The sequence below is a fragment of the Macrotis lagotis genome, chromosome 1, assembly GCF_037893015.1.
Source record: "Macrotis lagotis isolate mMagLag1 chromosome 1, bilby.v1.9.chrom.fasta, whole genome shotgun sequence".
NCBI classification, from domain to species: Eukaryota; Metazoa; Chordata; class Mammalia; order Peramelemorphia; family Peramelidae; genus Macrotis; species Macrotis lagotis.
Genome location: NC_133658.1, coordinates 744,381,732 through 744,395,145, shown reverse-complemented (window position 1 = coordinate 744,395,145; position 13,414 = coordinate 744,381,732). Strand labels below are relative to the sequence as shown.

Genomic DNA, 13,414 nt, shown 5'->3' with positions numbered 1-13,414 from the left:
GGAGTTCACATTCTCATCTGGGGAGTGGGGATGGTAGATTAGGGGGTAGTGGAGGAGGAGAAAACAGTATACACAAACACACACACAGGAGGCTTCAACTGCAAATCAGACAGAAGTGCTCCATGGTACTTGGAATTTTCATTGGAAGAACCATTTTATTCATTTTCTGAAACTGAACCACTTGGTAGAAAGGACGTTTCTGGTTCTCAGCAGCTGCAGCTGCTCTGGCCAAGTTACATCTTCACAAGAGCTGCTCATTTGACAGCTGCAAAGGTTGAGCTGAAGGTTGGGCTGGTGGTTGGGGGTGGGGTGGAACTACTACTCTGCAGAACTTTGGAGACTAGAAGTTCTGGGCTTTCTCCATTAGGGTCTTCCCAGGAGGAAGAGGTGGCCAGGTTGGCTTGATTCCTCCCTGCAGGTATCTTGCGGCTTCAGCAAGGCTAGCCTTGTCTGCCTTGAGAAGAGGTGGTGGTTGAGGGAGTTTAAAGACCTGTCTGGTACATGCTGCATCCTGTCTGTCCCTAAGGGTGCCTTGCTGCTTCAGATCAAAAGGAAGATACAAATTTAGCTCATTTTGCCACTCTCTCAACAACTTCCTTTTTTGGCAATCAAGGTCAGAGTGAAGACTATTTTCCCTGCCAGGTTTCCTTCCAAATTTTTAACAACCTGTTAGTATTCAGTCACACTTCAAAAAACCTACCAAAAAACAAAAACAAAAGAAAAACTCACTTTAATGAACCTAAGATGCTTAGATTATAGTTGTTAAAATTATAATGATGACCTAAGTCAGAAAACTTGGGCCATTTCCCCTCCATTTTGAGCTTAATGTCCATGACATTCAAATCAAGGAAGTAATTCAAAGAAAACCTGGTGTGGGAATCTTTGAAAGATTACAGATTAGTTCTTCATTCTCAGGATTCTTTTGTCCAAATAACACTCTAATCATAAAAAAATGAAAATTTTGGGCCTGTAGAATCAGCGATCATCTCACAGAAACATTGCCTATATTAGGTTCCCTCAAAAAATTAAAAAAAAATAGGTGGGGCAGGGAGGCACAGAATTTAGAACTCAAAATTTTTGAAACTGAATGCCTAAAATTAATTAATTAATTAATTAAAAATAAAAGAAGGATGGAGGAAGTTATAATCTTTTTATCCTTTATCTCTCCTTGCTGGTGGTCAGATCAAACTTCAGTAAGAAAACTTCCCTCAATTTCTGCTTACAAAGTCTTAAAGTGGCTTTGTTATCTGTGCACATGCATTTTATAGTCCATATCTCTAGCTCATGACTCACTTCACTGTTAATTATGATCAGCAATTTTCTGGAAAATTTTCCTTTGAGAACCCAAGGCAAACAACATCAGCCTCTAGAACAAAAGTGTCAAATACAAACCCCACACATCACAACATTCTCAAATATGACCCCCAAATGGATTAAAAGGTAATTGGGAAATATTTAATAAAATGAATAAAATTATAATAAAACAAAGAATATTATATTTTTAAAAACTAAGTCAATATGTTGTCTACAGAGTAGTGGCTGCTATTTCTGAGTATGACACCATTGCTCTAGAAAGTACCATGTCCTGAACCACTGAATTTATCATTATCCTTCAAATGGCATCACTATATCAGAGCCAATGTATAATGTATCCAACTGTAGCTGATCAGACCAATACAAGCCTGGATTCCATATGAATATTTGGAATAGATGTCTCTAAATCTGCATATTTCACCTTTCTTTAGAACTATGGCAATTCTGTTTTCCTTATAGAGCAAAGTGCCTTTATTGGCTTTGTAAGGGGTAATTGCCATGCTTAAGTCCCAACATAAAAACAGTATCCTGGGAACTTCATCTACATATTAATATACATCAAAATAGAAAATTTCATTTTCACAGTTAAGACATTACCTTTAGTCCATCTACCTTATCTGAATTAACATATAACTTTCTTTTCTTCTTCTTCTTCTTTTTTTTTTGGTTTTTGCAAGGCAAAAACGGGCTTGGGTGGCTTACCCAGGGCCACCCAGCTAGGTAATTGTTGGGTGTCTGAGACCGGATTTGAACCCAGGTACTCCTGGCTCCAGGGCAGGTGCTTTGTCTACTGCGCCACCTAGCCGCCCCCTTTGGGTAACTTTCTAAGATTGTACATTGCAGAGAGGAAGCTTATTTGCATTGGTAGAAGTTTCCTCATTTGAGAGTATTTTATATCAATGAAACCACATGTCCAGTCACTATTCCTATAAAAAAATTTTTTTAATCATCAAAATAAACAAATAAATAAATAAGCGGAAGCAAATGCAAGGCAAATTTCTTGAGGGGAGGGCCCTAGGAGCTGGGGGGGGGGGGGGAGAAATAGGAAAGATTTCATGTAGAAGGTATTGCTTAAACAGTGTTTTGAAGGAAAGAACTCTGCGAAGGGAAGTAAGATGGGAAGGCATTCTAGGCATCTCATCATCTTGATAAGATGATGTTTGTCCATTATTGAAGAAGGACATGATATCAGGGAGGGGATGCCATGATAAGCACATGATTTGGATTTGAGTGAGGGGGGTGTTGTGCTAAGTCACCAGCCTCAGTTTCCTCCTCCAGAGCCATCATGCCCAGTGGCCAAATATTTATCAGGAGGCCTAGGTTCCACAGCCAGTAAGTATCTGAGGCCAGATTTGAACTCCTATCCTGACTCCAAGGCTCTATCTACCATGCCACCTTCAGCTAGTAAAAAGTTAGAAGATGGGATTATTGTGAATGTTAACAAGGAAGCCACTTTGGCTAGACTGTAGAGTAAGTGAAAGAAAGTAATATATTGTTTGCAAAGGTTGTTAAAGGCTTTAAGTGACAGACAAAGGCACTTGCATTTGATCCTAGAGGCAAAAGAGAGGACTTTATTTATCAAGAAAGTGATAGTCAAGACTTGTGCTTTATCAAATGAGATAATATTTGTAAAGCAGTACAGTGCCTGACACATAGTAGACATTTTTAAATATAACTTCAGCATCTATGTAGAGGGCAGATTCACACAGGGAGAGAGACTTGGAGGCTAATGAGAAGATAATTGCAATAGTCTGGATGATACTAAACAGGGTGATAGACACCTGAGTAGAGGAAAAAAGTTATTATAAAGGCAGGAACAATAAGATTAGGCAGAATAGATATATGGTGTGAGGGATAATGAGGAATTAAGAATAATGCTAAGGTAATAATGCTAAGCCTGGGAATCCTCAAAAGAAATAGTGAAGTTTTAGTAGAAAAGAATTGAGTTCCTCAAGAGAGATCTTCCTAGTCAAGAAGTTAAAGATGATTGATAAAGTTCAGATGGAAAAAGTTAGGACTTGACAAGGTTCAAGCAAAATTTCCTCATATATAATTCACTGAGTCATAATTTTTATTATAGTTTAGTCTGTCATGTTATAACAATATTTGCTTTTTTTCCCTCCCTGAATAAAGTGGCTGGCTTGGACCACTGTAAAATCTGGAAGGAGAGGAAATCTTCTCTTGGAATTTAAAATAACTTATATCAACTACTACTAGTTCTCAGAATCCTCTATAGTATTTCCATAAGAAGGTTCCCTACTTGGGGTTCTGTTTAGAATGTCAAATGTAACATACAAAGTCAAAAGAATAATAAATAGATATCAGGAGGCTTTTGTGCATCCTGCAAATTTATTTCCTAGTGAGCTATCAAAAATAGCAAATAACATTAATTGTTAAAAGGCTCCCTACAAACAGAAAATTCAGGTCTAAGATGAGTCCATAAAACATCTCAACATGAGTTCTAGGTCATCCAGCCTTGTTCTCTATTGTTATATAGGTTGGCTTTTTTAAAGGCTCAAGTTAATATCTGGACTAAACTTTCAAAACCTAATACTTTAACAAACTTAGAAAAGGGGGTATTGATTAACCATATTGTCTTTCTCAGCTGAAGTTTCTCAAAATTATCTTTTTGTATTGTAGGTGGCTAGAGTATTCAGAGAATTAAATATCAAGTTATATAATAAAAATCAATAGAAATTAATATGGACAGAAAAACAAATAGGAACTCCACTTATCTGCAGACCCTGAAGAATTCTGAATTATTTTATCCTTTAGTAAACAGAAGCAGTTCAACCTGAACAAAGAGTATCGTTCTGCTGAAGTCATTAAGCTGGATTTCTAATAGCCCTAGGAGGTCAGAAAGAGATGTCTGGTAATTTTCATATTTAGATTTAGTAAGAGACAGTAAAATCTGACTTAGTTCAGACTCCCTCCCAGGTCAAGCTCTGTGTACCAGATCTGCTAGGTGCATAACCTCCCAAAACCAACACTGTGTTCCACTATGCATATGGTGCTCAAATAGCACCACCTAGTGGACTCAAGGGAAATTATCTCAGCATTTTATAGTGGGAACACATTTCTGAAGGTCAATTTAAGTAAAACTAGCTACAATTAACATGTAAACTTATACATTTCCAGAATCTACTGAAGTCAAACTGTTTTTAAATTAAATTAATCCTTTGACACTGCTGCCTGTTCCCTCACAGTGAAATCTCCAAAAGCAAATGGCTTCACAGAAGACCCCAAGTATTATTATTATTCAGTTGTGTCCAACTCTTCACAACCCCATGGCCCATATTGTCCATGGAGTTTTCTTGTTAAGATATTGGAGTTACTTACCCCTTTGTTCTCTAGTGGATTAAGGCAAACAGAGGTTAAGTGACTTGCCCAGGGTCACATAGCTTAGTAAGGGAGGCCAGATTTTAATTCAGATGTTTATGACTCTAGGCCCACTGAGCCACCTAGCTGCTTCCTACTTTGAGTACATGTAAGGAAATTTTTTTTAAAATCTGTTCTTTAGACTAGGAAAAGGAGAACTTACTGACCTACAGAGATTAATTGTTCTTTTAGGAGGTAAGAAAATCATGGTTTCACAGTCAAACTAGATTTTGAATAGAATCTCAGAATGTGGGATAGATAATTTGTAGAAGAGGAAAAAGGATGGGGGGAGAAAGAAGGAAAAGCCATTTTTTCTGTTTGTTTTTAATTTGCCCTTTATCTCTTACCCCCCCCCCCCCAATTCCTTTCTGTGTCATAATCCTTCTTCTCCATAACAGATTCACAGTATGTTTTAGGTACCAATATTCTTTTACTTGCAAATGTCCTGACCAGCATTAAAAAAAGTTATGGCTAAAAAAACTATTTTTTACTCCTCTCTTTTTTGTTAATATTATTAAGTACCTCTAATTATGCTTGGGATGATGTTAGACATTATGCTGAGAGTTCAAAGATGTGGTCCCTATATCAGAGGTATAATTTACTTAATGATAGCAAAGTGTTATATAACTAACATGGTCCATCTCCCAGTTATACAAAAAAGGAAGATTCACAATAAATCAGTCAATAAATATTTATTAAATGTCTATGTACCAGGTATTGGGCTGAGCACTGAGTGTACAAAGAAAACAAAAACCAGCTTCTGACGTCAAGGAACTCCCAGAAGTAAAAGGGGAAACAACAGACAAATAGCTATGTAGAATTACAAGCTCAACATAGGATAAATGCAAAATATTTAATAAAGGCAAGGTACTAGAATTTAAAGGGACTGAGAAATGCTTCCTGCAAGTGATTTTAGCTAGTACTTGAAGGAAGTCAAAGAAGCCTGGAATCAGAGATAAGGAGGGTAACCAGCCAGAGATGGACCCCTGACACTGGACCAAGCAATCATAAGAAGCTTGATTAGAGGACTCTATTTGATCCAGCAGCAACAGGGAACCACCGAACTAAATGAGTAGGGCAGTGACTCAGTCAGACCTGAACTTCAGGAAAATCACTTTGATGGCTGTGCTGAAGATGGACTGGAGTGGGGAGAGACTCAAGGGAGACAGACTCATGAATAGGTCATTGCAACAGTTCATCACACCAGGGTAATGGCAGAATCATAAGGGTTAAGGAGCCATAATTAAATGATAGTGACATCAACAGCCTTTGTCAACATAACATGTATGAGCAATAAGGAACTGAAGATGACACCTAGGTTGTGAGCCCAGGGGAATGGGAGGATGGTGATGAAAATTATAGAAAAGTTCAGAAAGGGAAAGGGTTTGGGATAAAAAAAAATCAGTTCAATTTTGTTGAGTTTCATGTTTATAAGGACATTTAGTTTGAGATATCTAATATGTAGTTGGAAGTATAAGACTGGAGAAGAGCAGAGAGGTCAGGTTATAGGTAGATTTGAGAATCAAGATAGAGATGATAATTGAATCAATCAAAGGGGGCAGCTAAAACTGCCAAGGGAAAGAGTTAAGAGAGAAAAGACAAGAGAGCCCAGGACATCCAGGCTTAACAGGAATAACCTGGATGAAATCTAGCTAAGGAGACTGAAGAGGAGCAGTCAGGCTAAAAAGAGGAAAACTAACAAAAGTAATATCTTGAAAATCTAGGAAGAAACTAGAGGAAACAAGAGATACTAGAGAAAACTAGAGAAAGTAGTAATATTTTGAAAACCTAGGAAGAAAAGAAGGTGACTGATACTGTCAAAAGCTGCAGATAGGTTAAGAAAGTTAAGAATTGAGAAAAGACCACTGGATTTGGCATTTAAAAAATAACCAGTAATTTTGGAGAGCTGTTGCAGTGAGGTCAGAAAACAGAGTACAGAGCATGAAAGTACCTTGCAGTCTTCTTGAGAAGTTTAGCCAAAAAAGGCTAGAGAGATGTGGGACAAGAGCTAGTTGGGATGGATGGATCAAGTGAGGACTTTCTAAAAATCTAAGAGACATGGGCATGTTTGTGGGCAGTAGGGAAACATCCAGTAGAAAGGAAGAGAATAAAGATAAATGAAAGTGGAGATGCCAAAAGACATCTGGGGGAAGACAGGAAGAAATGGGATCATTTATGCATGTAGAGAGACTGACCATGGAAACGAGAAAGATCACCTCTTCATGTGAGATGAGGTTAAAAAGGAGAAGAGAAAAAGCATATGGCTGATATGAGATAAGGAAGAAGGGGAAAGAGGGAGCTCTCAGTGAAAGGTCTTAATTTCTTCAATAAAATACAAGGCAAGGTTCTCAGATGAGAGGGAAGAGAAAAAGAGAGCCATAGGAGGCTGTATAAAAATGTGTGGAAGAGCTGCTATGATGAGTGAGAAAGTGAGATTTTTTTTCTTGTTCAGTCATGTGCAACTATTCATGACCTATTTGGAATTTTCTTGCCAAAGATAATGGAATGGCTTTCCATTTCCATCTCCAGCTCATTTTACATTTGAAGAATTGAGGCAAACAAGATTGAGTGACTTGCCCAGGGTCACACAGTTAATAAATGTCTGAGGCCAGATAAGAACTCAACAAGATGTCTTCCTAACTTCAGGCCTGGCACCAAATTAATTAGGGATTGCCTAGCAGTTAAGACCCAGCTGAGGTTATAAAACAAATTTAAACTGAGCTCAGTCAGAACAGTTGCATTATTTTCTTCACCTTTGTTCAGCAACATTGATTCTTGTCCTTTGTTATCAAAGGGGACCCAAATGATATCACTTTGTGACTATGGTGTTTCTGACTTGGTTGATCAGACCAATGTGACGTTGGAATGTTCTACTGCAGGACAGACACAAATAGTCCATGTTCACATCTGCAGTGAGCTCTCTAAACTTGCTTGACTCACATTTTCTTTCAGTTTGCCTCAATTCGGTCTTGCTTATAGAGTGCAGACCCTCTGATGAGGGTAGGCCAAGTTGAGCAGTCCTGGGTAAATGTCTCCCATGCTGCACAATCAATTCCAGAGTTCTTAAGAGAGACCTTCAGGGTGTCTCTGTATTGTTTCAGCCTCACATATGTAAGACTAAAGTAGGAGTGATCTAAGGTTAAGATCTGGCAGGATATAAATGGCACTATAAAGGGGCCAATGACTCAGAAGAAGGAAGTGTAGAGCTGAACTAGTTCATCAACAGGTCAAGATGGGAAAATAAGAATGTAATTTGTACAAGAGAGAAAGCTGAAGTATCAATGGACTGGAGTTCACAAAGCATAAGATTCTGTATTAGAAGATGGAGAGAGAGATATAGTGCCAACAGATTGTGATTAGCTAAGAAAATTTTAGAGTTCATGAATATGGAAGTAGAACATATCTGAGAGCGATGGCAAGATCAAGGGTATGACCATGTTTGTTTGTGATTAAGATGAGATAGAACACTAGGTCATAGAAAATAAGTTAGTTAAAGTTAAGAGTGTTTGAGGGATTATCAATATGTATATTGAAGTTCCCTAGTATGGAGGGGGCAGGAATTGGGAAGGAGAAAAAAGACCGTGAGGTAGGTACTGAAGTCACTGAGGAAGGAGAATGAAGATTGCTGGAGGTCTGTAGACAACAGCTATCCAGATTTTGATTGGGTGATGAATATGAATTACATATTACTGAGTGATAGAGGTAGACAGAAAACCTTTAAGTGGCAATGGAAAACAAGAAGTATTTCAACACCCCCACCCTGACCAGTGAGCTAAGAACAGTGAAGATGAGTACTGAAAAGGGCAGCCAGAAAGTCTCTGTCATCGCAGGAGGGAGTCAAGACTCAGTGAGAGTCAGAAGATGAGAAAAGAAAAGATTTAAGATGCCAGCAAGTTTGGAGCAGTACTCTTTGTTCCAAAGGACACAGTGGAAGGGGTAGGCAGCTTTAGGGTGGGAAATGGAGGAGGCAAGGGAGGAATGCTTGATTTTATATTTATGGTGTTAGAGAATGTGAACTAGACCATTAACCTTCTATTACTGTTTTGTTACATATGAAATGTTCTCTTAAAAAAATATCCAATGGAAACTAAAGTCCTTCTACAGAGCAGAGAGAAAAATATTTGAGATCATATTTAGAACCAGAGAGACCCATTATTATAAGTTATTTATAGTTAATGAACTCCTTAAAGACCTTTTCCCAATAGTGGTTGCTTTTGCCATGGCATTCAACATGCCCTTTCCAAATTTCAGACCTGCTATAAAAACTTATTCATACAACATAATCCAGTGGTTGCATGTTCTATCACAGATCATTTCTCACCCCCCTGAAAATAAATTTCAAAGGAAATCTGTTACAGAAGGACAGGAATTAACAACTGGCAAAGCACCATGTTTTGTTTTCTTTTCTTTCCTAGCTCCCTTATCTAAGTGTCTCTCACCCCGGTAAGACTCATCTGATGACTTGTCAAATGGTTCAAAATCAGAAACAGATGGGAATCTATCACTGGAATGTTTTTTTTAGGTTTTTTTTTGCAAGGCAAATGGGGTTAAGTGGCTTGCCCAAGGCCACACAGCTGGGTAATTATTAAGTGTCTGAGACCGGATTTGAACTCAGGTATTCCTGACTCCAAGGCCGGTGCTTTATCCACTACACCACCTAGCTACCCCTGGAATGGTTTTAAAGAAAGATCTATTACTATCTGCTTGCTGCTGTACTCGAGAGGAAGCTGATAACTCAATGAAGAAAGCACTAGGCCCAGGGTCAGCAAGACCTGAATTTAAATTGAGCCAGAGAAACATACTAGCTCTGTGACCCGGGCAAATGACTTAATTTTTGTTTATCTCAATTTCTTCAACTGTAAAATGGAAAGCTACATGGTACAGTGGACAGGGTGAGGAAGACTCAGACCTGGCCTCAAATATTTACTAGCCATGTGATCCTGGGCAAGTCACTTAACTCTGCTTACCTTCATTTCTTTACCTATAAAATAAGCTGGAGAAGGAAATGGCAAACTACTCTAGGATCTTTGCCAAGAAAACCCCAAATGGGGTCCCTAAGAATACAACTGAAAAATGACTAAACAACAACAGAGTGAGGATAATAATGGCGCCTGCCTCAAATGGTAGTTGTGAGATCATGTTTCTTTATAAAAAAAAAAAAAAACTCTTAGCACAATGTCCACACATAATAGGTCCTGTATAAATACTAAGCCTTTCCCTGAGGACTTCTGAGACCTCTCTATCTAGCTGGCAGCAAAATTTCCTATCAGGGGTTGTTTCCCTCAAACATAAAGGTTCTCCTTCAGAGTGGTGCTACCTTGGCTCTGCTGTTTGCCTCTCTGGGACCTACACACTGTATTGCTTAGGAAATGCACTCCTTCATTCATAGGCTCTGCTGTTCACAATACTTCATTCTAGTTCTTAGGAGTCCTCTTGTTACATAGGGGTTTTATAGAATAAAGTTGATGGTTTTTGAAGCTCAAGAACCTCTCCTAAATGATAAGACTTACTGGTCAACAAAACTAAATCAAATAATGTGACTACTGCTCTACAGTTTTAACTCAACCAGGGCACATGTTCTTATCAGAAGCCTTAGGTAGGGTTACAAAGCATAGTTAAGGCTAAGAAAATTATGTACTGCTCAATGTGGTTTACATTTATAATCTGAATGATGTTCAAAGTTCATCACTGTTTTCACAACTTCCATAATTTTATTTTATTTCTGAAGCTTATTGCTAAACTAAGCAGAAAAAATATAATAAATAGCTATAGTAATTTGATATACCGAAGCTTTAGGAAAAAAATATCATACCTGGAAATTTCTGGATGTTGATCCACCAGAGAACTTACAAATCTAAAAAAAAGTGATCCTTTCCATTTCACAAATTCTTCCTAGGGGGAACAGAAAGCAGAATATTTCAAGCTTTGCTAAATACACAGATCTTAAATGTATTAGTTGCTTAGTTACTTAAAAGGAATTTTCCTTTACTTAAAGTCAGCTCTTATCAGATATTCAATTTTTTATAGCTTATTAGTTCAATTGGTTAAATTTTGGTTCTAAAGATATAAAAATCACGAACTCAGAAACCCAATAAGCCAAATACAAATTCACTTGCTTTGCTCTGTTCTACAGCCATATACAATCTATATCAACCATCTTAAAAACCATACTGTTGATAGTATAGACAAATCAGTTCAAAACCATCACTAGTATTGGCAAAATAACCCAAAATACATGCCTGATATAAGTCATCATGTATAGGCTCTTAATGACTGCTTGTTGATTTATCTTGAAGGCAGAATGGGGAGATGGCAAACCAAATTTGTAATTAGAGAACTTTGGTTCTGCTGTACTACTTACACATGGGTGTTGTTCAGTAATGTCCAACTCCTCATGTCCCCAGTTGGGGTTTTCTTGGCAAAGATACTAAAGTGGTTTGCCATTTCCTTCTCCAGCTCATTTTATAGATCAACTGAAGCAAACAGTTATATGACTTGCCCAGGGTTACATAGATACTAAGTGTCTGAGGCCACATTTGAATTCAGGAAGATAAAGCTTCCTAACTTCAGGACTGGCACTCTATCTACTGTGACACCCAGTTGCCACCATAACCTTGTGCAAATTACATCATCACACTGAGGCTTTAATCAGTGAGTGGGTGGGAACCAGGTGATTTCTAAGGTTATTTCCAGTTCTATATCCAATTATCTTTCAGTTAAAGGGTTAGTATAAATTAGTATAAATCCCAATATAGTAGAATATATAACTAAATTAAATTCTTACTTTTAAAAACAGCAATTCTTCTCCCTACCATAGGGGTCTAGATATATTTTCCTCATAAAAATAAACTTCACATTGTCCTATTATATTTAGATCCAAAGCTACAAAAAATAAATCAACCAAAAATATGAAAAAGCTGTGCTCTGAAATGGAGGTAAGTCTGATTTTTCTGAAATCAACTACAAACATTGACCCCTTGATAAACTCTAACTGGACACACTTGTAAAGAGTTCCTTGTTTAATGCTATCTAGATCTATCAATTATCAGCTGCTAGGCTCATTTGTCCCAATGTCCTCATTGACTTCAGTTTCCATCTTACAGTTTTTTCTCCAGTCCAACCCCACTATCATTCTTGCTGACAATATTCATAAACACCCTGGCATCTCAATTCATTAACCTCCTTCATGATTTCTAAGAAACAAAGAATTTTTTTTTAGGTTTTTCTAGGCAATGGGGTCAAGTGGCTTGCCCAAGGCCACACAGCTAGGTAATTATTAAGCGTCTGAGACCAGATTTGAACTCAGGTACTCCTGACTCCAGGGCCGGTGCTTTATCCACTGCACCACCTAGCCGCCCCCAGAAACAAAGAATCTTAGAGACATTTTTATTATTGATGATGGAGGGCAGGAATTCCCAGAAGCTCTTCCCCCAAAATCTCCAAATGACGTAAAATTATGACTCTAACCAAATTATAAACTGAGTTCAACAATTTTCCAGTCCAAGAAAACTTGGTAGATCCACCAGAAAGGTCTATTCCACCAGGGCCAGGTTGCAAAGAGCCCCAGTGCAGCCCAGATGACAGCTGCACCAGAGCAAACCAGTTCTAATCTTCCAGAAACAGCCTGGGGCACCTGGGTCCGTGGCAGTGCTTTTCAGACCTCTTGACCCAGGGATCGCTGGGGAAAGCTTGGAGGGTCTACAGGAGAACTCTGCTACACCAAAGTAATCAGGGAGCTCAGGCTAGTGCTGGCCTCAGGGAAGCTCTGCCCTGGGAACTTGGAGAGACAACCAGTAGCTGCTTCCAGAGCACTCAGCCTGTAGACAGTAAGGGGATGGGGACAGACTGCAGAGCTCTCCCTGTTACTCCTGGGGCAGGAATCTGCTGCACTGTACATTTTCAGATCCAGGGCCCACTCTGGGCCCCTCTTCCTAACATAGGAGAGCAGTGACCCCCCCCCCCCACAGCTCCAGGGCATAGGGGAGGGCCTGTGGTCATTCACAGACCAGAGCACAGGTCATGACAGTATTTCAGAAGACACTGGAGGAATTAAGGTCCCTGGGGGATGTACCAACCCCCCCCCCCCCAAGCTTTGGAAGTATAGTTAATCAAGTCATAGCCTAAGGAAATGAGCAAACAACAGAAAAAATAATCTGACAAAGAAAATTACTTTGGTCCCATTGAGGATCAAAAATATATATTCAGAATATGACAAAGTCAAAGCTTCTGAATCCAAAGCCTCCAAAAAAAGAAAAATAGGATTTGGTCTCAGGCTATGGAAGAGCTCAAAAACGACTTTAAAAAGCAAGTAAGGGAGATAGAGGAAAAATTGGGAAGAGAAATGAGAGCCATGCAGGAAAATCATGAAAACCAAGTCAGCAGCTTGGTGAAGGAGATACCAAAAATCACTGAAGAAAATAACATGTTAAAAACCAGTTTAGGTCAAATGGAAAAAGCAGTCCAAAAGACCAATAGGGTTTTTGAAAAATGCCTTAAAAAGCAGAATTGGCCAGTTGGAAAAAAAGAGATCGCTGAAGAAAATGTAAATGTAATTTACATTTAGGTAATTCAAATGTAAAATAGAGTTAAAGGAAGCTAAATCAAGAATTCATAAAACAAAACCAAAAGAATAAAAAACTAGAAAAAATGTAAAATATCTCAATGGAAAAATGTAAAATAAATTCAAATGTAAAATAGAGTTAAAGGAAGCTAAATCAAGAAT

The 13,414-nt window shown here is 38.4% G+C and overlaps 1 protein-coding gene across 3 annotated transcripts in view; it reads right to left on the bottom strand.

Moving 5' to 3' along the window:
• NCAPD3 (non-SMC condensin II complex subunit D3) overlaps window positions 1-13,414 on the bottom strand; it is a 97,475-nt gene that overhangs the window by 23,324 nt on the left and 60,737 nt on the right. For all 3 annotated transcript variants that reach the window (XM_074216276.1, XM_074216274.1, XM_074216275.1), the window contains exon 24: window positions 10,505-10,584. In XM_074216276.1, coding sequence (XP_074072377.1) covers window positions 10,505-10,584 — 80 coding nt within the window. The remainder of the gene's footprint in view (window positions 1-10,504; window positions 10,585-13,414) is intronic.